A 24,655-nucleotide genomic window follows, 5' to 3' on the forward strand; every position below is an offset into this window, starting at 1 on the left:
CTTTACTGATGGTTTCCCTGGTGCAACATGGACCCTACAGATCATGCGTCCCCACCTGACCCCCCTCGGGAAGGCCGCAGGGCCTTTGCGGACCTCAGCTGTCTATAGATGCAATTTCGGGCGTCCTGGAATTTTGTGTCCCAGGTAAAGATGGCCTTTAAAGAACGAGGTGCTAAGAAAGGCCCTCCGCCTACCCCTGCCTCATCTGATGTCTCAGGTTCGGAGTCTGACTCAGCCGCCACAGACGCGGGTCTCCCTGTCTGGTCCGCTACCTCGTGCCCTGTCTCCTCTGACAGTGAGGATGACATTTCTACCTCCACTGCTGGGCAAGATAAGACGCTGGTGGACGCACTGGTTGTATTTGTGCGTGAGACCCTAAAAATGGAGGACGCAGCTGCGACTGAGGGGCAGGTTACGTTTGGCACTCATGTGGGGTAAGAGTACCTCTCTCTGAAGGTGTGCCCTCACACGTATCTGGGGTGGGGGGGAAGTCTTTGCCGTTTTCCGGACCTGTGGCTATCCCGGATACCAGACAAATGAGTTCAAGAGGTCATATGGTCCGGTTACAAGATCGAGTTTATGATCCGTCCCGCCAGTAAGGTTTTTCCCTTCCAATGTGCGACTGTCCCCGGATCGCTGCTGGCACTCTCTGGGGCAGTTCAGGACCTGGTACAACAGGGGTGATAGTTATGGCTGCGTGTGCAGAACGTTTTCAGGGCTTTTATTCAAACCGGTTTTACAGTTCCCAGGAAGGAAGGCAAGGTGCGTCCAAACCCTGGACCTGAAAGCACTGAATTGCTTTGTGCGAGTTAAATTCAAGCTGTAATCTGTTCGCATGGTGGTGGCCTCCCTACATCAGGGGGATTTCCTGGCCTCCATAGACCTCCAAGATGCTTACCTTCACATCCCAATCTGTGCAGGACACCAACGGTTTCTCCGTTTTGCAGTGGTAGAGGATCACTATCAGTTTGTGGCATTGCCCTTTGTGCTCACCTCTGCTCCTCGGGTCTTCACGAAGGTGTTGGCTCTGGTCCTGGCGCTGTTACGGCAGGGGGGATATCGGTCATGGGTTACCTGGACGATCTGCTTCTATAAGTGCAGAGTCTCCCAAGATGTTGGTGACAAATCTGGAAATCACCATGAGAACTCTGGAGGAGTTCGGGTGGATTCTGAACCTTCAGAAGTTGACCCTGGTCCCTTCCATGAAACTGGACTACCTGGGCCGGACTTTGGACTCGTCTTCAGCCAGGGTATTTCTTCCTCTGTAAAAACTCCAGGCTGCGGTTCAGCTGTTGCTGTCCAGCAAATGGTCGTCCCTTCGGACCTGTATGAGAGTTCTGGGACTGATGGTGTCGTCCTTCGAGGCGGTCCCCTTCGCTCAATTCCACACAAGGATCCTCCAGAAGGAAATCCTTCTCAAATGGAACAAGAATCCAAATTCCCTGCACAATCAGGTTCAGCTTAGCTAGGTAACAGGGAGTCCTTGATCTGGTGGCTTTCGGTCCCCGATGCTCAAGCAAGGGAAATCTTTCCTCCCTATATATTGGACAATTGTCACCACGGATGCAAGTCTGTCCCAGTGGGGAGTAGTTCTCGGCAGGTTGCCTGCTCAAGGAGTCTGGTCCCTGGAGGAATCCAGGTTACCTATTAATGTTCTGGAGCTGAGAGCGATCAGGCTTTGCCTAGTCCACTGGACCGAGCACCTGCATGTGCATTAAATCGGACAATGCCACGGTCGTGGATTATGTCAATCACCAAGAGGGCACCAAAAGTGTCTTTGCGGCCTTGGAAGTGGCAGGCATCCTTCGATGGGCAGAGCGCTTTGTTCCAGCTCTCTCCGCTGTTCACATTCCAGGAGTGGAAAATTGGCAGGCGGATTACCCCAGTCGACAGGCCTTGGATGCAGGGGAATGGTCCCTCCATCCAGAGGTGTTCTAGCAGTTGTGCTTTAGTTGGGGCACTCCAGATGTAGATCTGTTGGCGTCTTGGGTCAACAGAAAAGTGCAAAGGTTTGTGGTCCACTCCCGGGACCCTCTGGCAGACGCCGCAGACACGCTGGTGGCCCCATGGTGTCAGTATCAGCTGATGTATGCCTTTCCTCCTCTCAAGTTGCTGCCAAGACTTCTTCGCAGGATCGAGGCGGAAGGGATTCCGGTCATTCTTGTGGCTCTGGACTGGGCTCGCCGAGCTTTGTACACCGACCTGGTCAGGCTGGTCGCAGACGCTCCTTGGAGACTTCCTCTCAGGGAGGATTTGCTGTCTCAGGGGCCAATCTTCCACCCTGCTCTACGGTTGCTGGCTTTGACGGCTTGGCTGTTGAAAGCCAGGTGCTGAAGTACAGGGCATTGTCTGCTTCAGTGATTCCCACTCTGCCTAAAGCCAGGAAAGCGACTTCTATAAAGATCTATCATCGTACGTGGAAGTCGTACATTGCGTGGTGTGAGTCTCTTGGGGCTCCCCCTCGCTCTTACTCGGTGGCTCAGGTCTTTGCTTTCCTTCAATGTGGTGTTGATCAAAAGTTGGCCTTGAAGCACTATCAAGGGTCAGGTCTCGGCCTTGGCAATTTTTTTTCCAAAGGCCTTTAACCGCCTGTTCCCTGGTGCGTAACTTCACCCAGGGGGTGCGACACTTGGTACCTCCCGGTGCTTCCTCCGTTGCCACCTTGGGACCTTAATTTGGTGCTGTTGGTTGTTCAGAAACCTCCTTTTTGAAAGTATTCAGGAGGTTCCTCTGCTTACCTAATCCCAGAAGGTGGCCTTCTTGGTGGCTATAACTTCTGCACGCAGGGTGTCGGAACTGGTGGTATTGTCCTGTCTTTCTCCTTATACGTTGGTTCACAGGGATAGAATGGTACTTCGTCTGGATTCGTCCTTCCTTCCGAAGGTGGTTTCCTCTTTCCACTTAAATGAGGACATTGTTACCCTCTTTGTGTCCTAAGCCAAAACATCCTAAGGAATTTGCACTGCATACTCTGGATGTGGTTCAGGCAATCAGGGTGTACTTGGAGACTACTGAGTTTTTTCAGAACTCTGACTCACTCTTTGTACTCACGGATGCTCCAAAGAAAGGGCTGCCTGGGTCAACTGCGACTATATCTAGATGGACAGAGGGATCAGACAGCTAGTGGTGCAGGCTTATTCAATTAAGGGTCAGATTCCACCTTTCCCTGTTAAGGCGCATTCTACTCGGGCGCTTAGTGCATTCTTGGCTTTTTGCCATCAGGCATGTGCTTCAGGTTTGCAAGGCGGCTACCTGTTCACCTGTTCATACCTTTACCAAATTTTATAAGGTGGAGTTGCTGGCATCTGCAGATGCCTCTTTTGGCCGCAAAGTTTTTCAGGTTGCTGTTTTAGGGGGCTTTTTGGCCTTCCTTGAGGGTGTTTACTGTTTGTTTCAGGTGGACCTCATCTTGTTCTGATGAGTCCTAGGTTGCCTGGTTAGCTATGTTTAGCCTTGGGGACTTATTTTTTCTGTTGTTCCCACCCCTCATTTTATGCCACTGCTTTGGGACGTCCCTACTGATCTGCATCAGAGACTGTATCTGTCGATGAACGATAGAGAAAACTGGATTTTTGACTTACCTTAAAGTACTTTACTCTTAAGTACATTGACGGACGGAGTACCCGTCCCTCTATTTTGAGTTGGGTTGGTATTATTTCTCTGACACTGCTTTGATGCAAAACTGACATCCTATGCAGGAAGAGAGAGGGTATACCCCCTGGGACTGCCCATAGGCATAGCCAGAACTTTTTTCTGCCTAGTGTCCTACTCATGTCGGGGGCAGCAAAACCCTATTGATGCATTAGAGACTGCGGCCATCAATGAACTTGAAAAGGATTTTACGGTAAGTCAAAAATCCAGTTTTTTTTTACGTTCTGCTGTAAAACATTCAAAAAAAAAAAGTTTTTCATCAATTTGGGCCAATATGTATTCTACCACATTTTTTGGTAAAAAAAAAAAAATCTCAATAAGTGGATATTGATTGGTTTGCGCAAAAGTTATCACATCTACAAACTAGGGGATAGATTTGTCATTTTTATTTTTTTAATAGTAATTAGCGGCGATCAGCGATTTTTAGCGGGACTGCGACATTGTGGTGAACAGATCGAACACCTAGCTGACAGTTTTTTTTGAGGGGACCAGTGACATTACTATAGTAATCAGTGCTAACAACATGCACATTTTCTGTATTAATGACACTGGCAGGGAAGGGGTTAACATCAGGGGCGATCAAAGGGTTAAGTGTGCTCCTAGGGAGTGCTTTTTAACTGTATGGGGGTTGTAATCACTGGATGAACACAGAGACCTGTGTTCTTAAATAGCAGGTACATAGGATCCCTGTGTTAATCTCTGACAGAACAGCGGTCTATTAAAAAAGGATAGCGCAACCATGCAAAAGAAATGACTATTAAATATGGAGACAATCCATAAATAAAAATGGGGGTTTAGTCCCACCATATGGCCATATCGTGCTCAAGCCCACCACTGCGTCAAAGTACCCCATTATGAGTGGGTCCTACACTATCCATAGAAAAGGGGTGAATCCAGCCTCTCCAACCCTTGGAGACAACACTCCTTGCTGGGATGGATGTGCTAATGCACTACAAAGGACTCCTCCTGTATCTACTTGATAGTGGACTCTGATAGAGTACAGGTGTGTGTGGGGGGTGGGATGCTCAACCACAGAAGTCTGGTCAGACCGAATACATAATACATGCCTTGTTTACATTAGCTGACCGCCGTTCTGTCTCCATGGGGAGCGATCGCGGTTGCCCGGTGGACATCGCCTTCACCAGACACACTGATTAGCTTCCCCTCTGGCCAGTCAGCAGGTGTGCATGCCTGCCCCCACTATCTGTTACACGAAGCGGCGTACAGGTACGTCGTTTCGTGTAATAGAGCTGACCTGCCACAGTAAAACTACATCGGCTGGTCGGCAAGTGGTTAAAAATAAATAAAAATGTTGCCGTTAATATCACTTTGACATGAGCTCTTTTTTACCAGGCTCTGCAAGGCCAGTCCCAGGTTCCCTAGCCTTAAAAACTTTCCAATATCTGAGCCACTGTGTTTGTGAAATCCTCGGGCTTTGTAACCTAGCCCAAATAGTAGGGGCACAAATAAGACATGTAGGTCTCCTACAGGCCCCCAGGTATATCAATGAGCAGGCCAGAAAGCCAGCTTGCAGGCAATCTCTGGGGTGACACTGAGAGGTGTAAAAGGTGAATGATGTGAAAGTTTTGACTGAAAAGAAAAGGGGAAACAAAAACTTTTTTCTCTTGCGTCCTCTGACAGTCGCCACCCACTCATACAATCTGCACGTCTGGGTATTGGCCTTCTCCACAGGAGTAAGCTAGGCAGAAGATTTTGTTAGAACATTTATAAAAAGTTTTTGTGTACACACCTACAGGGGGCTGTTCCTCTGGTCCAATACCCCCAGCTAGCTGCATTTACAGTTCAGTTTGCTGCTGCCTAGCTTAGGAGGAGTAGGCTGGCTTTTCACTGGCTGGGGCTGCGGTCAGCTTTTTTCTTCTTTTTAGGTTTTCTCTCTAGAAAAGTATTTTTCTTCTAAAAAGATGGACTTTTATTCCTGCGCTTAGTCGGACTTCAGAAGACTACAGCATTTGCGTAACTGGGAATCGCACTGGTTAATCTAGAGCCTTATGGAATCCCAGCCTGCCATTGAGCGTTAGCAGGTTATGTGTACGCCCAGGCCTCGCAAACGACTATGTCCCTGACCTCAGGGTCGAGCCTGTGAAGTTGCTATCTTCGCAGGGATGGCTCAACTGCGGTATGCTGCGTGTTGCTAGCGTCCCCTTCGGCTGACTGCACCACCATCCAGAGTGGGAGGCTTCCTGTCACAGAGCGGTACCCGCGTTTTTCGCTGGACCGGTGAGTACCATGCTACCCCTCTGTCTCTGACTTTGTCACGTCGGGGGGTGTATGTGGGCCCTCTGTTTATGGGGATGGCAGTTCGGTATGAGTTCTGTAAGGTCCCCCTCATGTCTATAGGTGCGGTCCCTTCCTGGTCCCTGCGGGGGCGCTGTGGCGGTTCCGCCGCTGTATGGGGGGTTGCGGGGGTCTCCTATGTCCCTGAGATGCTTGTGCAACTATTGGGGAACAGTACATGGTGTGTGGGGGCCGCAATCGTTGCGAAACCGCGCGGCCGCCATTTTAGGTGTGGGCAGGCTGTTTTGCCTCATTGTGAGGGCAGCAGCCATTCTGTAATGCTGTTGGCGCCGATCGGGCGCCATCTTTAGTGTGGGCAATATGTCCTAATGTGGACAGCGGCCATTTTCCCAGAGCTTCCCCATAGACTTGCATTGGCAACCATTTTTTTGTGGCTCAGGGCTTTGTCTGCCTCTAGAGGCGTGAGGTCACTTCCTCTTTCTTCACATGCAGATCGATTCAACAGCATGGCAAGTATAGCTCACTGTGGGGGGCTTTTTAGGGTGTTTCATGGCCTGCATTCCTGCTAGCATTCATTTTTTTTGCAGTTTCCTGTAGCACAGGACTTGCTCTTCCTTTGCGGTGGGGACCGCGGAAATCGCTGATTTAAAGGGCCAGCGTCATTTAAAATTGAGATTGCTATTATGGAGTCCGAGGATAGCAAATTCCCCCCAGATCTGGTGGAGGGTTCAGGTACTCCTGAATCCTCTGCTATAGTCTCACTTACTGCTGCACATGCGACTTTAGCGTCTAAAGTGGATTTGTTGATGTCTGACCGGGCTTCTAAGAAAAGGCCTATGCCCTCTCTCTTCTGATTCAGAGCCAGATTTGGTTGCCACGGACAGTGTACCCCCTGAAGGGTCTCAGTCCTCTGTTGGATGTGCAGGAGGAGGATTCCCACTCCGGATCAGCACGGGAACGCGCTGCGGTTGTCTGCTCTTATTAGCTCTGTTAAGGACACTTTAAATTTAGATGAGCCCCACCTGTTGGGTAAGCGGTCTTCCTTTGGGACCCGCAAAGCCCAAAAATCGGGTCAGGTTTTTCCTTGTCCCGCAGAGTTTCACAATACCGTGAATGAGCAATGGCATCATTTAAAACGTAATTTTGTGGTGCCCAAGATTTCAGTACCGTTATCCCTTCGCGGATCCGGTGGATTCTTGCTGGACTGCGGCTCCTAAGGTGGATCACACTGTCTCCAGGTTAAATAAAGCCACTTTAATGCCCGCGGAGGATTCTCCGGTGTTTAAAGACTCGGCGGATAGGCGGGCGGAAATTCTTACTCGCCACATCTACCTAGTAGCGAGTTCCTTGCTAAAACCAGTGTTCGCTTCGGTAATGGTCTCTCATGCTGTTGTGGAGTGGGCCAAGGCGCTCGCACTCTGATTGCTGACTCCGCCTCTCCTGCTTTACTGGAGATAGTGGATCAAATAGGTCAGGCTGTTTTATACCTGTGTGACGGGGCCTTGGATGAGGCCCCTTTAGTTGCACGACTTTCTGCAGTCGCAGTTACGAGTCGTTGCATCGTTTGGTCGAAAAGCTGGTCGGCCGATCAGTCTTCCAAGAAGACAGTATCTGACATCCCTTATGCGGGGAGTTGTCTTTTTGGGCACTCTCTGGATGAACTGGTCAAGGGGATCACTGGGGGCAAGAGCACTCTGTTGCCCCAGGTGTCCAGGGGAAAATCTTTCCGCGGCAAGCGGGGTCCCTCCTTTAAACCTAACCAGGGGTCCTTTCGTGCCTTCAAGGCACAAGACAAAGGCAAGTCCTTCAAGGCCTCTGGTGGCCAGAAGAAGCCTTGGGGGGGGCAAGTCAAAAGCTGCCCACACTGGCACGGCAACTCAGACTGCCTCGACCCGAAGGGGCGCCCTCACCCGTTTCAGGGGTGGGGGGGGGGGCGTCTGCGCTTTTTTCCCGAGCCTTGGCTGGCCAAGATTCAGGACAGGTGGGTTCAAGAACTCATTCGGTCAGGGTACAAGATCGAGTTTCGATCACGACCAGCAGACAGATTCTTTCCCTCAAATCTTCATTTGACCCCCAGATCGTTTCCGAGATCTCCATCGGGCGGTTCAGGATCTTCTTGCCCAAGGGGTGGTTGTACCGGTTCCACAGCGTGACAGGTTTCGGGGTTTTTACTCGAATCTGTTCACAGTGCCCAGAAAGGAGGGCAAGGTGCGTCCGATTCTGGACTTAGTTTCTAAACCGCTTTGTACGGGTCCAGAAGTTTCAAATGGAGTCCCTCCGGTCGGTAGTGGCATCCCTGAGTCCAGGAGATTTCCTGGCTTCCATCGACCTCAAGGATGCGTATCTACACATCCCTATTTACGAGGGTCATCAGAGGTACCTCCGATTCGCAATAGCTGAGGAGCACTATCAGTTCGTGGCGTTGCCTTTCGGCCTCACTTCGGCTCCAAGGGTTTTTACCAAAGTTTTGGCTCCTGTTCTAGCCTTGTTGCTGGTACAGGGGATTGCCATCCTCGGTTACCTGGACGATCTCCTATTGAGGTCGAGCTCCAGTGCCACTCTGTTGCGCGATCTGTCGATCACGGTTCAGACGCTCCAGGAGTTCGGGGTGGACCATCAATTTTCAGAAGTCGACCATGTCCCCTTCTGTTCGCCTCCCTTACCTGGGGATGATTCTGGACTCCGCCCAAGCGAAGGTCTTTCTTCCGGAGGACAAAATCCGGATCCTGCCCGACGAGGTCAGGTCTCTCAGGGACAACGAGTTCTCCTCGCTTTGGATCTGCCTGCGGTCCCTGGGTTTGATGGTGTCGGCTTTCGAGGCGATCCCATTTGCACAGTTTCACACGAGATCTCTTCAAGCGGAGATTCTGGTACGGTTGGACAGACATCCTAACTCGTTGGAAAGGAGGATCTCCTTGAGCCCCCAAGTCAGATCGGATCTCCTGTGGTGGCTCCAGTCTCCGGCTCTGAAGGAAGGCAAGTCCTTTCGTCCGTTGCTATGGACTGTGGTCACCACGGACGCCAGCCTGTTGGGCTGGGGTGGTGTTCTGGGCAATTTGTCTGCCCAGGGCACTTGTTCGGAGGGGGAATCCTCCCTGCCGATAAATGTCTTGGAACTGCGTGCAATCAGGCTCTGTTTGCTCCGTTGGTCGGATCGACTTCAGGGCTGCCCAGTGCGTGTCCAGACGGACAACGCAACTGCGGTGGCTTACATCAATCACTAAGGGGGGATGCAAGGCACTCTATGGAGGAGAGGGGGGAGGGGTTTGGCAATGGCGGCAGCTACAGGTGAATGCTGAGCAGCCTCCTGGTATGGAGCCACGGACAAACGCTCTTCTAAGATGGAAAAAGATCTGCTGTCTTAGCTTCTGACCCCGTGTCTATTCCTTGCCCGCCCGCATACCCCCACCGACTCGCCTCACGGCCTCGGTGTGCACAGAAAACCACCAAAAACAAGCGTCAGCCCTGGGAACATAAAAAATGTTTGACCCCTGAAACAACGGGGTAGACAGCAAGTAATGAGAAACAAGTACCCTCCAAAATTAAACAAAGTAGTGAAACAAGCAAAAAAAACAGGAATCGGAAAACAGAAATAGTGGAAGCGAACAACCCTGACCTATCTACAGATAGTGTACAGATGGATAGTGGCCACATGGACAGAGGCCCTGAAATAAGAGGTGATGAAGAATGGAGAGCTAAAAATCAACTACCCACCAAGGATGAAATGAGGGAAATGTTTGCAAAACTGGAACAGACCATTAAACATGAAGTGGCAACTCTGCACAGTGACTTAAGCCATATGTTAAAAAGAGTAGAGGAGGTGGAGGAGAGGGTGGATGACCTAGGGAAAGAGGTGAAAACTCTTAAAGAGGGAATGAGAAGGTCCCAGTTAACGCAAAGAAATATACTATACAAAATAGAAAATCAAGAAAATAGAGATGGAAGGAAAAACTTGAGAATAAGGGGCCTACCAGAAAGTTGGAAAGAAGAAAACCTAGCAGAAATGATAGAATCTGTTTAATCCCCTCTTGGGAAGGGAGGTAACAAGGAAAATCGAAATTGAAAGGATACACAAAATCAGGAAACCACCAAACCTACCTAAAGAAGCCACAAGAAATGTAGTAATCCGATTCCATAGATATTAGGAAAGAGCAAGGATCTGGGATAAACTGAAGAACGGAACCCCTTTAAAATATAAAGGGGTCAGGAGTGGAAAAGAGAATGCAGAGCATCCGTGGAACCTAGAAGGTATTAGTCCCATGTAATTACATGGATGAGGAGAAGAAGCTAAACGCCTAGGTTCAAAGCCCCACCCTAGGGAAAAGTCGATAAAGGAGGGAGGTAGAGGATCGACTAGTGGGGCCCAAGGGAAGAGGGCTACCTTACCCATGATTGCACATTCGGGGAGAGGAGGGAGGGCAGGGGGGGGGGTGGGAGTCAAGGGTGGGGGGTCGGAGAAGGGAGCGCAGGGAAGTGTAATAGGAAAAGAGTATATGTTCCCTACTCCAATAGTACAGCAGAACTGCTATATGTCTGGTATAACATTTGGGCGGACAGATAAGACTAAATATATAGGATCAGTGAAAGAGGAAAAACAAGGAAAATTAAAAACCAGATGACAGGGGTAAATTTCATAACATATAACATCAGAGGGATGAATACACCCGAAAAAAGAAAATAAATTTTGAAAGAAATCAATAATATGGAAGCAGATGTAGCATTTTTACAAGAAATCCATATTTCACACTCCTCTAATAAGTTTTATACGAAAGATCACCCCACATGGTATTATGCAGACTCCAGAACGAAGAAATCCAAGGGGGAGGCCATAGGGTTAGCTAGAGGAGTGAGGTTCACCCTGGAAGAAAGAATGGCAGACCCAGAGAGCAGATTCCTTTTTTTGAGGGGGAAACTATTTACGAGAGAAGTAACACTAGCAAATGTATATTGTCCAAATGATAAACCCATTGGTTATATGGGGAAATTGTTGGACAAACTAATGAACTTTAAAAAAGGATGGGTGATAATAGCGGGCGATCTTAATTTCTGTATGGATCCAAAGCTGGACAGTTCGTCAGGCGGCATCACAAATAATTAAGATCAGAAAGAAATTACATCAATGCCAACTCCTGGATGCATGGAGAATATTGCATCCGAGAGAGCGGGATTACACGTTCTGCTCCTCTGTACACAAGACGCACTCTAGAATTGATTATATACTGATAGAGCATAGAGGGATAGAATGGGTGGAAGAGGTGAAGATTGGAATTAAAACCTGGTCGGACCACGCTCTAGATGAGACTGAAAATACCGGGAAGCCAACCAAATAAAAACACTTGGAAGATGAATAAGGAATTAAGGGATAAGAAATGGGGAGAACAAATAAAAGAACTAGATCTTTTTTTTTTTTAATTAATGAGACTACGGAGACATCAAAAGATATACTCTGGGAAACGCATAAAGCTTTTATGAGGGGGATTTTTATCTCTAAAGGGGTTCAGAGAAAAAGGGAAAGAGCAGGAAACAGAGAAAGACTGATAAAAGAAATTCATGATATAGAACAACAAAATAAAAACTTACAGAAACTTAGACTTTAGAGACCCAACACCAACTAATAATTAAAAGAGTTATTAGAACAAGAAATTAGACAGGAGAGGTATAAGGGATAGCTACCAATGGAATAACAAAATCTGGAAAAAGTCAGCGAGGGTATTAAATAAAAAGAAATCACAATTTTATAGCGGAAATAAGAGATAAAAGTGGGGAATTGGTACATTCAACAACTGAAATAGCAAGTGTTTCAGGAGTACTATGGTAGTCTTTATAACATCAAAGCTGAGGAGGGGGTAGAGAAGAGTAAAACTAATTTGGAAACCAGCAGTATTTAAGCGAGACAAAGCTTCCAAAACTACAACAAGATAAACTAGACTATCTAGAAGATCAAATTACTGAAGAAGAGATAGGAAAAGCATTAAAAACGATGACTGAGGGGAACAGTCCAGGGCCAGATGGGTTTATAGTGAACTACTATAAAAAGTTTAAAGAACTACCCTGACAGACTTTATAAAGTCAATTACATCCCACTGTTAAATGAAATAAAATCAGAACTAAATAGAATCTCATATAGGCCTCTATCATGGATAGGAAGGATAAATATTATTATAAAAATAGCCTATAAGTTTCAAATGCTACCAATATTAATTCCCCAAGCCTACTTTAGGGCCTTAAAATCTTTGATAACGAAATTCATCTGGAGAAAAAGCAAACCTAGAATACAATATGCAGTATTAACCAAAGGTAAAAATCAAGGGGGGTTAGCGGTACCAGATTTTAAAAAATACTACAAAGCGACGCTTCTTACACGAGTAATAGAATGGGGAAAAAAGACAAGTGATAAGAGTTGGGTAAGAATAGAATGCACAATAAGCTGTTCGCAATTGGGAAAAATAATATGGATTCCACCACACTACAGGAAATGAAATTCAAGCACACATATGATCACACACCAAGCTCTCAGAATTTGGGACTTAATTCACAAAAAAGAGAAATGGAAATATAATTCACCACTGATCCCTTTAAAAAACACTAGTTATTTTCCACCAGGACAAGTAGGAGTAGGAGGAAACTGGATAACAGAAGAAGATGCACGATTGAAAGACATTATGGACAAGGATAAGTTGTACACAATGGGTGAACTAAAACAAAAGAAATGGAATATTGATGAGTGGAGGTACCATCAGTTGGGCCATTTTGTGATTTCTCTACCAAAACCGTTAAGAAAAGAGGATGATCTGCTCCCTTTTGAGCAGATCTGTGCCTCTGATAAATATAAGAATAACATTTCAAATTATATATAAAGTTTTGGTGGACCTGGCGTTACCGGTGGTGCTCCCCTTCATCGAAAAATGGGAGAGGGAAATAGGAACACAAAACAAAGGTTATCAACTAACAAAGAGTTTTAGACTAATACACGGATCCACAGTAGACTCGAACACAGCGGAAATTAATTAGAAGTGCATCGCAAGATGGTATAACACCCCAGATAAAGTTCATAATTACCAAATCGAGAAATCTAAATACTGCTGGAGGGGATGCTTAGAGGTAGGCACTATGGCCCATTTATGGTGGGATTGCCCGAAAATAAAAAAAAATACTGGAAAGAGGTCCTAGCCCTAATCAAAAAAATTACGAAGGTAGGGATACCGGAAGAACCCTGGTTCTGTCTATTCCATGGAACGAAGAGCTCAGTAAAACAATATAAAGCCTCATTGATTCCCCATTTAATGAATGCTGCAAAGGGTCTGATTCTATTATTCTTGGCAAATAGAGGAAGCCCCGTCAGTAGGAGATTGGGTTAAAAGAGTTGAAAAAATAAGATCCTTCAAATATTTAAAAGAATGGAGGGAAGATGAGCCAGAAGAGTTGGAAAATAACTGGGAAGACTGGTCGGAGTTCAAAAAAACAAGGGAATATACGAAATGGATTGGGGAAAAGGGAAACGATAAGGTTTGAGAGGGGATATGGGAGGGAGGGGTAGAAACAAGGGTGGGGAGGGGATATTTAAAAATACGGAAAGAACAATTGTAATGAGATGTTTTTGCATTGGTTTTGTACTTGTACATTTTTATTTCTTTGAAAAACAAAGAAATTTTATAAAAAAAATCACCAAGGGGGCACCAGGAGTGCCCGGGTGGCCAAGGAAGTGGCCGAGATTCTGTCATGGGCCGAGACGTGGTGGGGATCCCCGGATGTGCATCTGTTTGCGTCTCGTCTCAACAACAAGGTGGGAAGGTTCGTGGCAAGAACACGCGACTCTCTGGCGGCCTTGGACGCGTTGGTATTGCCTTGGACTCGGTATCGGCTGATTTATGCCTTTCCCCCGATTCAGTTGTTGTCCAGATTCCTTCGCAGGTTGGTCTCGGAACTGAGGTTGGGGATTCTGGTGGCCCCAGACTGGCCACGCCAGTCTTGGTACGCGGACATCATCATGCACCTGGTCGTGGAGCCTCCTTGGCGGCTCCCGCTAAGAGTCGATCTTCTGTCTCAGGGACCGATCTTCCATCCTGCTTTACGGTCGCTGGCTTTGACGGCGTGGCTGTTGAAAGCCAGGTCTTGCGAGACAGAGGTCTCTCGTCGGCAGTCATTCCTACCTTGCTTAAGGCCAGGAAGGCCTCCTCAGGTAAGATTTATTATCGTACCTGGAAGGCTTATTTCGCCTGGTGCGAGTTGCAGGGGTTCCATCCATGCTCCTTTTCGGTGCCGAGAGTTCTGGCTTTCCTGCAAACTGGTGTGGAGCAGCATCTTGCGCTGACCACTATTAAGGGCCAGTTGTCTGCGCTGGCCATTCTCTTTCAGCGCCCCTTGGCGTCGAATTCCTTGATCCGCACCTTCATTCAAGGGGTGCATCATCTGGCTCCCCCTAGGAGGGCACCCTTGCCCCCTTGGGACCTGAATTTGGTTCTGTCCGTTTTGCAACGTCCTCCCTTTGAAAACATCCAGGAGATTCCTCTGGCAGTGCTGTCATGGAAAGTTGCCTTTTTGGTGGCGATCACATCTGCTCGCAGAGTGTCGGAGTTGGTGGCCCTGTCTTGCCGCTCCCCTTATCTGGTTGTTCATAGGGATAAAGTGGTCTTGCGACCTCATCAGTCCTTTCTTCCGAAGGTGGTTTCTGACTTCCATCTCAACTAGGACATTGTCTTACCTTCGCTGTGTTCGAAGCCTACGCATCCTAAGGAGTTTGCCTTGCATTCCTTGGATGTGGTACGGGCGATCAGGATTTACCTGTCTACTGAATCCTTCAAAAAGTCGGATTGTCTTTTTGTCCTTCCTGAGGGACCTCGGAAGGGTACGGCTGCGTCTGCGGCAACCATTTCTAAATGGATCAGGCAGATGATTGCGCAGGCCTATTCAATTAGGGAACAGGTTCCGCCTTTCCCTGTCACAGCGCACTCTACCAGAGCTGTTAGTGCGTCTTGGGCCTTCCGCCATCAGGCGTCGGTGATGCAGGTGTGCAAAGCGGCGACCTGGTCGTCCGTGCATACCTTTACGAAATTTTACAAACTTGATGTCTTGGCATCAGCGGATGCCTCTTTTGGCCGCAAAGTTTTTAGTGCGGCAGTGCCTTAGCGGAGACAGGATAGTTTTTTGGCCTGTCTCCTCCTGTTGGGGGTTTTTTCCCTTTTTGTTTGTTTTCCTGGGCTTTCGCTCCTGTTGAGGTTTCTTGTTGCCCAGTGTTTACCTTTCTGGTTCAGAAAAGCTTATTTTCTCTGACCTGGGTGCTGCGTTCCCTTTTTTGACGGTTGCGTTTTCCCACCCCTCCAATCTACACTGCTTTAGGACGTCCCAGACGTGCAGATTGTATGAGTGGGCGGCGACTGTCAGAGAACGTAAGAGAAAATAGAATTTTTGTAAGAACTTACCGTAAAATTCTTTTCTCTGAGTCCTCTGACAGTCGCCACCCCCCACCCCTCTTTTAGGGTTCATGGATCTCTATACTGCTTGCTACCAAACTGAATTGGAAATGCAGCTAGCTGGGGGTATTGGACCAGAGGGACAGCCCCCTGTAGGTGTGTCTATACAAAGTTTTTGTGAATGTTCTAACAAAATCTTCTGCCTAGCTTACTCCTGTGGAGAAGGCCAATACCCAGACGTGCAGATTGTATGAGTGGGCGGCGACTGTCAGAGGACTCAGAAAACAATTTTACGGTAAGTTCTTACAAAAATTCTATTTTTTCTTCAATAGAAAAAACTAAAACCGTCAGCGCAGTCATTTACCTGTATGTTAATTGCCACCTCAATTACCATAAAATAAATGAAACTTGATCTATGAATTGATTCATAAGGATGAGCAGATGATTCTATTTGAATGGAGGGGGCAAACCTAGCAGTTTTATTCAATGAAGCTGTAGTAAGGTTTCTATGAATGAAAGAGCTGAGCAGGGTATAGCTGGGCACTCATGTGAATGACCGTTCACAGCTCCCTCCAGTTAAAATAAGGAAAACAGCAGCACAAGGGACACATCACCCTGATGGTAAGTATTGTTCCTTGTGCGTGATTATTTAATTATGTTTTTTGTGTGTATTTTAACTAAATTTGAGCCTTAAATAACCATATATGTTCTTTGGGTCCTTAAAAGTGCCAAATTGTTCCTCATTTTAAAGTTTTTCTACTTCAGATAGTTACTGATTTGTATTGCACACATTAAATGCTCAACAATTGACTACACTGGCTTTTTTTAGCAGCCGATACAACTGTTTCTTCAGTAAAGTAAATGTGATTACTGCAGTCACATTCTGACTGGTGTGGTTCCTTTTTTTTCTGTATTACTGAATAAGCCAGTTGTTTTCCTTTGTAGTCTTTGAATATCATTTTTAAACCAAAAGAATACATTTTAATTTTTATAGTTTATCAATAGTATGTCTGTCTGTTTACCTGACCTGTGTGTTTTTTTTTTCTCCCCCCCCCCATTCTAGCACTTTACACCTATCTGTCCTGGAGAATCTTGACTTCTTATTGGTCTTTTTAAAGCTGTCAATTACCAGGAGTCTGTCGCATGAGTACAAGCAAAGAAAAAGAAGCACACACTTTGGCGTTCAGCCTCAGTTTACCGTTACCAGGACAGTTTTTTAACCAACCAAGTCTCATTCTTAAACTGCATCGGCCGCTAAATCCATTTGAGAAGACCTGGGTGCTAAATTAAATGCACTAGATTCTGCTAGATCAAGGCCATCTCTGTAACTGGTACACTATGTAACTGTTTAGACTTTGAACTATACGGAAGAAATATTGAAAGGATTTTCCAGATAAAACCATACTTTTAGCCCTTTAGAGGATTCATTACAGCAACATGGAAGTGTTCTGCCTCAACCCCCATTGCTGCTGCGCAGAAGGTGACTACTGCAACATTGGATGTGACATCTGGTAACACCTGTCCATGCAGTAATGATACTGCTCTAGGAAATAGCAGTATGCAGACTTGAGAGAAAATCACAAGGTGTAAACTCTCTTGTATCATGCCATTAATTAGGTTTCCCAGGACTGTTTTTATACACCTTTTTCATTCTAAAGTAAAGTTAAAATAAAACACTATTTATATTTTGAAATTAAAATTTTGTGTTTGTGCATGTATTATAAAACTGTGCTTTCAAATAAATTATTAATTTTTACCGCACTACTAAAAGTAATCAAAAACTATTACTAGTGACAATACTATTTGGGCTGCTACTTAATATATAAAGCATATAAAAAAAGTGAAATAATAATCAGTGACACACTACTAATAATAATCCACAGTAGCGCCAACACATTTTCCAAAATGTAAACCTAAAAAGGATCGGTATACAAAAGTTCAATAAAAGATTCTAATAAAAAATTAAGTCCTTTAACCCCCTCCTACCTGTGCTACAGCCGAAAGACTGCTACAGCACGGGCTTAATTTGCTGGAGGGTGTACATAGAACATGTCCAGTGATCACGCTGCCCACGTGCCCCCTTCAGACTCAGCTGATCAGATTGGGGAATCACAGCCGCCCTTTACCAAGTGATCAACTGTGTCCAATGACAGCTGATCAAGGAAGTAAACACAATCTGGTTATTGGCTTTTTTTTTTTCTCACGCTGACAGCGAGGAAAGAGAGCCGATAACCGGCTTGTGTTAAAGGAACATTGGCACTGATTATCAGTGCCCTTTTTATCACTGCAGTCCCAACCGTGCCCACCAGTGCAGCGTTGTCAGCGCACATCAGTGAAGGAGAAAAATTACCTGCAAAACTTTGTAACAAACTATGAATTATTATAATTTTTTTTTTTTTTTCTAATTTGGTCTTTTTTGGTTTGTTTAGCAAAAAATAACCACTTCTGGACTGCCCCTAGTGTATTTACGTCGCTACATTGACGTTAAATACCGGGGTTATGGCAGCAGGTAGCTGTATTTTTTTACACAGCAGGCGGTCCGCTTTAACATAAAAGTGGTCCCAGCGGCGGATTTGCAATGGGATCACTTTTATGGGCAGTGTGAGAGGTGCCCACCTTCTTCCCGCTGTTTATCTTTTTTTTTTTTTTTGCTTACCGGAGCCGTCGGGTGCGGGGAAAACCATCCGATCCGCCGTGCGGATAGGCAGCAGGAAGTCGAGTGAGGGCAAGATGGCCTCACTCGACCCTATGCCCTTGGAGGACCGGAGCGACGGCAAATGTCGCTTATGCCCAACAGCCTTAAAGGCCCAATTTTTTTTTTTATTGCTTTAAGTGTAAATGTAAGAGCTGAGGTCAAAAAGGAATAAAAATAAATCATGAAAATAAAAAATTAAAGCGCCTTGTCTCTCCAAGCTTGCGCGCAAAAGCGAATACATACGCAAGTCGCGCCCATATATGTAAACGATGTTCAAACCACACATGTGAGGTATCTCCACAATCATTAGAGCGAGAGCAATAATTCTAGCCCTAGACCTTCTCTGTAACTCTTAACTGGTAACCTGTAGAAATTTTTAAATCGTCACCTATGTCGATTTTTAAGAACCAAAATTTGTCGTCATTCCACGAGCGTGTGCAATTTTAAAGCATGACCGGTATAAATTTACTCAGCATAACATTATCTTTTCTCATTATCTTATAGAAAAAAATTGGGCTAACTACTGTTTTCTTATTTAAATAAAAAAAAATAGTGTAATTTAAAATAAAATAATTTGTTAGACCGCTGCTCAAATACGGTGTGACATAAAGTATTGCAACGATCTCCATTTTGTTTTCTAGGGTCTCTGCTAAAAAATAATATATAATGTTTGGGGGTTCTAAGTAATTTTCTAGCAAAAAAAAAAAAAACTGATTTTCTCTGTCGCTCATTGACAGACGTAGTCCTCTTTGATTCACATCAATTGGGTTATGTTGTCTCCCCAGGAGTAGGACTAGGCAGAAAGAAAAAACGTTCTGGCTCCACCCTAGGGGCAGTCCCAGAGGGTATATCCTCCCTCTCTCTGCTACAGGAAATCAGTTTTTTTCTGTCTAGTCAGGAGTAAGGACCTAAGTTCCTTGCTGGGATCTCTGGTCCTGGCAAGATTTTTTTTTAGAAAAAATATTTTTTTAGGTAGTTTCTCCAGTGTTTTTTCCTGTAAGATCTTCAAGCAAATTACGCCGGATCTGGGCGACACTTGTGGTTACCCCAGCCGGCCTACGAGCGCGCGCAGACCATTGCATCGCGCTTGGTCGGCCGCGAACACATTCAAGTAAGTATGCGGGGCCGGGCGACGGGCTGGATGTTGAGATCCAGTGGTCACCCCGGTTCTGCCTACGAGCGCGTGCAGACCAGAGCTCCGCGCTGGGTCGGCCGCGACAGAGTCCCATTGGAGGGACTGACCTTGCGAGTTAAGTCTCGCTTGGACGCCAGGAACCAGAGAGTCGAGGCGTCCGGAGTGGTCAACAACCCCCCACCCCGGTGGAGAAGGTATTGTGAAGAGAGGGTGCCTGTCGGTTCGGTATGGTGAGTAAATGTTTCCTTTTCCTCGTTATGAGGCATTTTGGAATATGGGCCCCTCCATACATGGTCAGTATCTTTCTGACACTAAAAGTCCCCCTTGTAAATACAGCATGTGTTTGGTGGGCAAGCGGACTTGGTTTGGGAGCTAACACTCTACCCAGCAGACTGCAGTATTACAGCAGACATAGGAGGTATAATCCTAACTTGACTGTAGTGGACCTCCTGCAGAGCGATAAACCGCCTTTAGCGTGGTATGCAGGTGGATGTGCTGGGAAGACGATACTTCGGCAATCCGCCGCCATTTTGCTGTAGACCAGGTACACGAATGTCCGCAGGTCACGCCGGCCGCCATTTTTTTGGAGTCTATTGTCTCCCGTATGGGGGCGGCCATGTTTGAAGAGCCCAGCTAACCTCAAGGAGAGCTGGGAACGCCGGAAGGCGTACACAGGGGGCGGAGCCACTTCCTTCTACCCGGGAAAACGAACACAGTTCTTCCCAGTCTGTAAGAGACAAACGCTGACTGCAGTTGTTAGGAAACTTCTCTGCATCGGGTGGTGAGCCTTGAGGGTCCCTCTCTCTCTCTCTCTCTCTCTCTCTCTCTCTCTCTCTCTCTCTCTGTGGGGGTCAAGAAGCAGGTACACTGCGGGGCGCTATTGCGCTAGGGGGATACATATAAAAAAAAAAAAAAAGAAAGGTTTTTTTTCTGGCAAAGTGTCCTGGGTTAACATGGACCCTGCCACTCATGTATCTCCACCGGATCCCCTCGAGGTGTCTGCAGGATCCTCCAGCACCCCGCTTACGATTGAATCATTGTCAGCTATTATGGAGACCTTTGTGTCCCGGGTGGAAGTGGCTTGTCAGGGACAGGGCGCAAGGAAGCGACCCCCGCCTAACCCCATGTTATCTGAAACTTCGGATTCAGAATCTGAGCCTATTTCTGCAGTTGCAGGTACCTCATCTGGGATTGGTGTCTCGGGTACTGTCTCTTCAGACAGTGAGGAGGATGTTTCGGCATCAGCCATAGCCCGAGAGGAAGCGTTGGTAAACGCGCTAATTGTATCAGTTCAAGAAACCTTAAGATTACAGGGTTTTCCGTCGGAAGTAGCTGAGACTGAGATCCCCTTTGGGACTAAAAAACGCATCAAAGTGGCGAAGGTTTTTCCATTGCCCAAATGTTTTGGCAATCCGATCAAAGAAGAATGGAATCTGCCAAAACGCACTTCTGCTATTTCTAAACGCATTAACAGGCGTTATCCTTTTGAGGAAACCCTCATTAAGAAATGGACAGAACCACCTGTGGTGGATTCACCAATTGCTAGATTGAATAAAGCCACGGTTATTCCATTAGAAGACGCTCCGTCTTTTAAGGATCCGGTGGATCGCAAGATAGAAGCTATGTCTCGCACCATGTTTTCCTTGATTGGATCAGCTTTCAGACCAATAATTGCTATTGGGCTGGTTTCACAGACTGTAACTGAATGGACCAAATGGTTACGCCGGGACTTAGAAGAGGTCCCTCAGGCGGTATCAGATTTGTTGGAACAGATGATACAGGGGTTACAGTTTGTGTGTGATGCGGCGTTAGACGCCACTCCATTATTGGCGCGAGCATCAGTTTCAGCAGTGGTTCTCAGATGTACACTGTGGCTAAAAGGTTGGTTAGCCGACCAAGGTTCCAAAAAAGCATTGGCTAATATCCCCTTTTCAGGAGAGCGTTTATTTGGAGCCAACTTAGATGAGATCATTAAGGATCTCACGGGAGGAAAGAGCACCTTTTTACCGCAAAATGCTAAGGGTAAAGGACCTCGTCAAAGACGAGGGCCTTCTTTTTCTGCTCACAAAAAATTTTTTCCGTCCCGCGGGTGAAAAAATTAAGTCCTCCAAAGCTCCTTCAGGAGGCTTCAGGGGACGTTGGTCGGGCAAGCAAAAGCCCGCCCCTTCCAGACCTGAAGATAAGCCTACTAAACCCTGAAGGTGCGCCCCCACCCATAACTGGGGTGGGGGGACGTCTTCGCCGGTTCCCGGATCCATGGCTCTCCAGAATCCCGGACAAGTGGGTTTGCGAAGTCATAAGGTCAGGGTACAAGATCGAGTTTCGATCTCTCCCACCGGCGTGATTCTTCCCTTCCAATATCCGACTATCCCCGGATCGTTTAGAAGATCTGCGGAGAGCAGTCACGGATTTACTACAACAAGGAGTGGTAGTCCACGTTCCTTGGACAGAACGTTTTCAAGGGTTTTATTCAAACCTATTTACAATACCCAGGAAAGAGGGCAAAGTGCGTCCAATTCTGGACTTAAGGGCACTCAATTCCTTTGTCAACATAAGAAAATTCAAAATGGAATCCATTCGCACAGTAGCAGCCTTCCTGCATTCAGGGGATGTCCTAGCGTCCATAGACATCAAGGACGCCTATCTTCACATTCCCATTTACGCAGGACATCAGCGGTTTCTACGTTTTTCCGTAGAAGAGAACCACTATCAGTTTGTGGCGTTACCTTTCGGTCTTGCCACGGCTCCTCGGGTCTTCACGAAGGTGTTGGCCCCAATGTTGGCACTACTGCGCCAAAGAGGCATATCGATTCTAGGTTACCTAGACGATCTCCTGCTTCATGCAGAGTCTCCACAGACCCTGCTACAAAACATAGAAATTACTATAATTTCTTTACAGGAATTCGGGTGGCTGGTGAACCAGCAGAAGTAATTTCTGGTTCCCACCCAGAGGCTCGAATATCTGGGTCTAATTCTAGACACATTCAGGACAAGAGTTTTCCTTCCGGTAGGGAAACTCCGGAAGATTCAATCAGCAGTCCAGTTGTTACTATCCAACAGCTGGTCTTCCCTTCGGACTTGCATGAGGGTTCTGGGGTTGATGGTGGCTTCCTTCGAAGCAGTCCCATTTGCTTAGTCCCATACCCGAATTCTTCAGCAAGAGATTCTTCTCAGATGGAATCGGAATCCGGAATCCCTGGACTATCGGATCCGATTGAGCAAACAGACCAGAGAGTCTCTGGTCTGGTGGCTTCGGTCTCCGATGCTCAGCCAGGGAAAGTCATTTCTGCCAATATATTGGACGATAGTGACCACGGATGCCAGCCTATCCGGATGGGGAGGAATTCTTGGTCAGTTATCCGTTCAGGGACTTTGGTCCCCGGAAGAATCCAGGTTACCGATGTATTGGAACTGAGAGCGATCAGACTTTGTCTGATTCACTGGACCGAGCAGCTCCAGGGCAGCCCGGTTCGGATCCAGTCGGACAACGCCACGGCTGTGGCTTATGTCAATCACCAGGGGGGCACCAAGAGTGTCCGGGCGGCCAAGGAAGTGGCTTGCATTCTTCGCTGGGCGGAACGGTTTGTTCCAGCTATCTCTGCGGTGTTCATTCCGGGGGTGGAGAATTGGCAGGCAGATTATCTCAGCCGTCAGACTCTGGATCAGGGGGAATGGTCCCTCCATCCAGAAGTTTTCCACCAGTTGTGCCTACGTTGGGGCACCCCGGATGTGGATCTGTTGGCATCACGATTCAACAGAAAAGTACAGAGATTTGTGGCTCGCTCCCGCGATCCTCTAGCAGAGACCGCAGACGCGCTGGTCGCCCTGTGGGGGCAATACCAGCTAATGTATGCCTTCCCTCCTCTCAGGTTACTGCCAAGACTTCTTCGCAGGATAGAGGAGGAAGGAATTCCAGTAATCCTGGTATCTCCGGACTGGCCTCGCCGAGCTTGGTACGCCGACTTGGTCAGACTGGTGGCGGACGTCCCGTGGAGACTTCCTCTCAGGGAGGACCTACTGTCTCAGGGACCGATCTTCCATCCTGCTTTACGATCGCTGGCTTTAACGGCCTGGCTATTGAGACCCAGGTGCTGAAGGACAAGGGTTTGTCAGCTTAAGTTATTCCTACTCTAGTTAAAGCAAGGAAAGCGACTTCCAGAAAGATTTATCATCGCACATGGAAGTCCTACATTGCATGGTGTGAACCCCTGGGGTTCCACCCACGATCTTATTCGGTTAGTCGAATATTAGCTTTTCTGCAACAAGGGGTTGAGCAGAAACTGGCCTTGAGCACTATCAAGGGTCAGGTCTCAGCATTAGCTATCTTCTTTCAGAAGCCTTTGGCTACTCATTCCTTGGTGCGGAATTTCATCCAGGGGGTGCGACATCTGGCTCAGCCAGTGCGCGCGCCGTTACCACCCTGGGATCTTAATTTTAGTATTGTCGGTTCTTCAGAAACCTCCCTTTGAAGATATTGGGGAGATTCCTCTACCTACGTTGTCCCAGAAGGTGGCCTTCTTGGTGGCTATCACTTCTGCACGCAGGGTGTCAGAACTGGCCGCTTTATCTTGTCGTTCCCCATATCTGGTGGTTCATAGAGATAAGGTGGTTCTTCGTCCGAATCCATCCTTCCTACCAAAAGTGGTTTCAGAATTTCATCTGAATGAAGAAATTGTATTACCTTCCCTGTGTCCTAAGCCCAGTCATCCTCGGGAGTTTGCTTTACACTCCTTGGATGTGGTCCGGGCGATCAGGGTATACTTGAAAACGACAGACTCGTTTCGCAAGACGGATTCACTTTTTGTGGTCCCGGATGGACCCAAAAAGGGGTTGCCTGCATCTGCCGCGACTATTTCCAAATGGATCAGGCAGACGGTGGTACAGGCTTATTCTATTAAGGGTCGGGAGCCCCCGTTCCCTGTTAAGGCGCACTCCACTCGGGCACTTAGTGCGTCATGGGCCTTTCGCCATCAGGCGTCAGTGGTCCAGGTGTGCAAGGCGGCTACCTGGTCGTCGGTGCATACCTTTACAAAACATTATAAAGTTGATGTAATGGCATCGTCGGATGCCTCGTTTTGGCCGCAAGGTTTTGCAGGCCGCAATTTGAGGAGACCAGTGGTCTACCTCGAGGGTTTTTTTCCGTTGGAAATTTTTATTTGAGTCTCATTCTTTGTTTATAATGAGCCTTTAAAACTTCTAGTTGGCACCGGTTGGGCCTTCTAGATTGGATTTTGATTTCTGTCAATCCCACCCCTCATTTGTGGCACTGCTTCTGGATGTCCCAATTGATGTGAATCAAAGAGGACTACGTCTGTCAATGAGCGACAGAGAAAATCGGATTTTTGTAAGATCTTACCGTAAAATCCTTTTCTCTTAGCTCATTGACAGACGTAGTACCCGCCCCTCTATCATTGAGTTGGGTTGGGTTAAATTCTCTGTTACTGCTTTACAACAGAACTGATTTCCTGGAGGGAGGATATACCCTCTGGGACTGCCCCTAGGTTGGAG

General features: G+C 47.1%; 1 protein-coding gene across 1 annotated transcript in view; it reads left to right on the forward strand.

The window, feature by feature from the left end:
* Positions 1-16,523, forward strand: part of TROAP (trophinin associated protein) — a gene marked incomplete at its 5' end in the record, with an annotated part of 162,270 nt that extends 145,747 nt beyond the window's left edge. Inside the window, one exon of the mRNA XM_082244299.1 lies at positions 16,381-16,523. Within this exon, the coding sequence (XP_082100425.1) occupies positions 16,381-16,413 (33 nt within the window). The 3' untranslated portion in view covers positions 16,414-16,523. The remainder of the gene's footprint in view (positions 1-16,380) is intronic.
* Positions 16,524-24,655: the final 8,132 nt, after the last annotated feature.

The sequence above is a fragment of the Pelophylax lessonae genome (genome assembly GCF_965119305.1).
Source record: "Pelophylax lessonae genome assembly, chromosome: 2".
In the NCBI taxonomy this organism is placed as follows: Eukaryota; Metazoa; Chordata; class Amphibia; order Anura; family Ranidae; genus Pelophylax; species Pelophylax lessonae.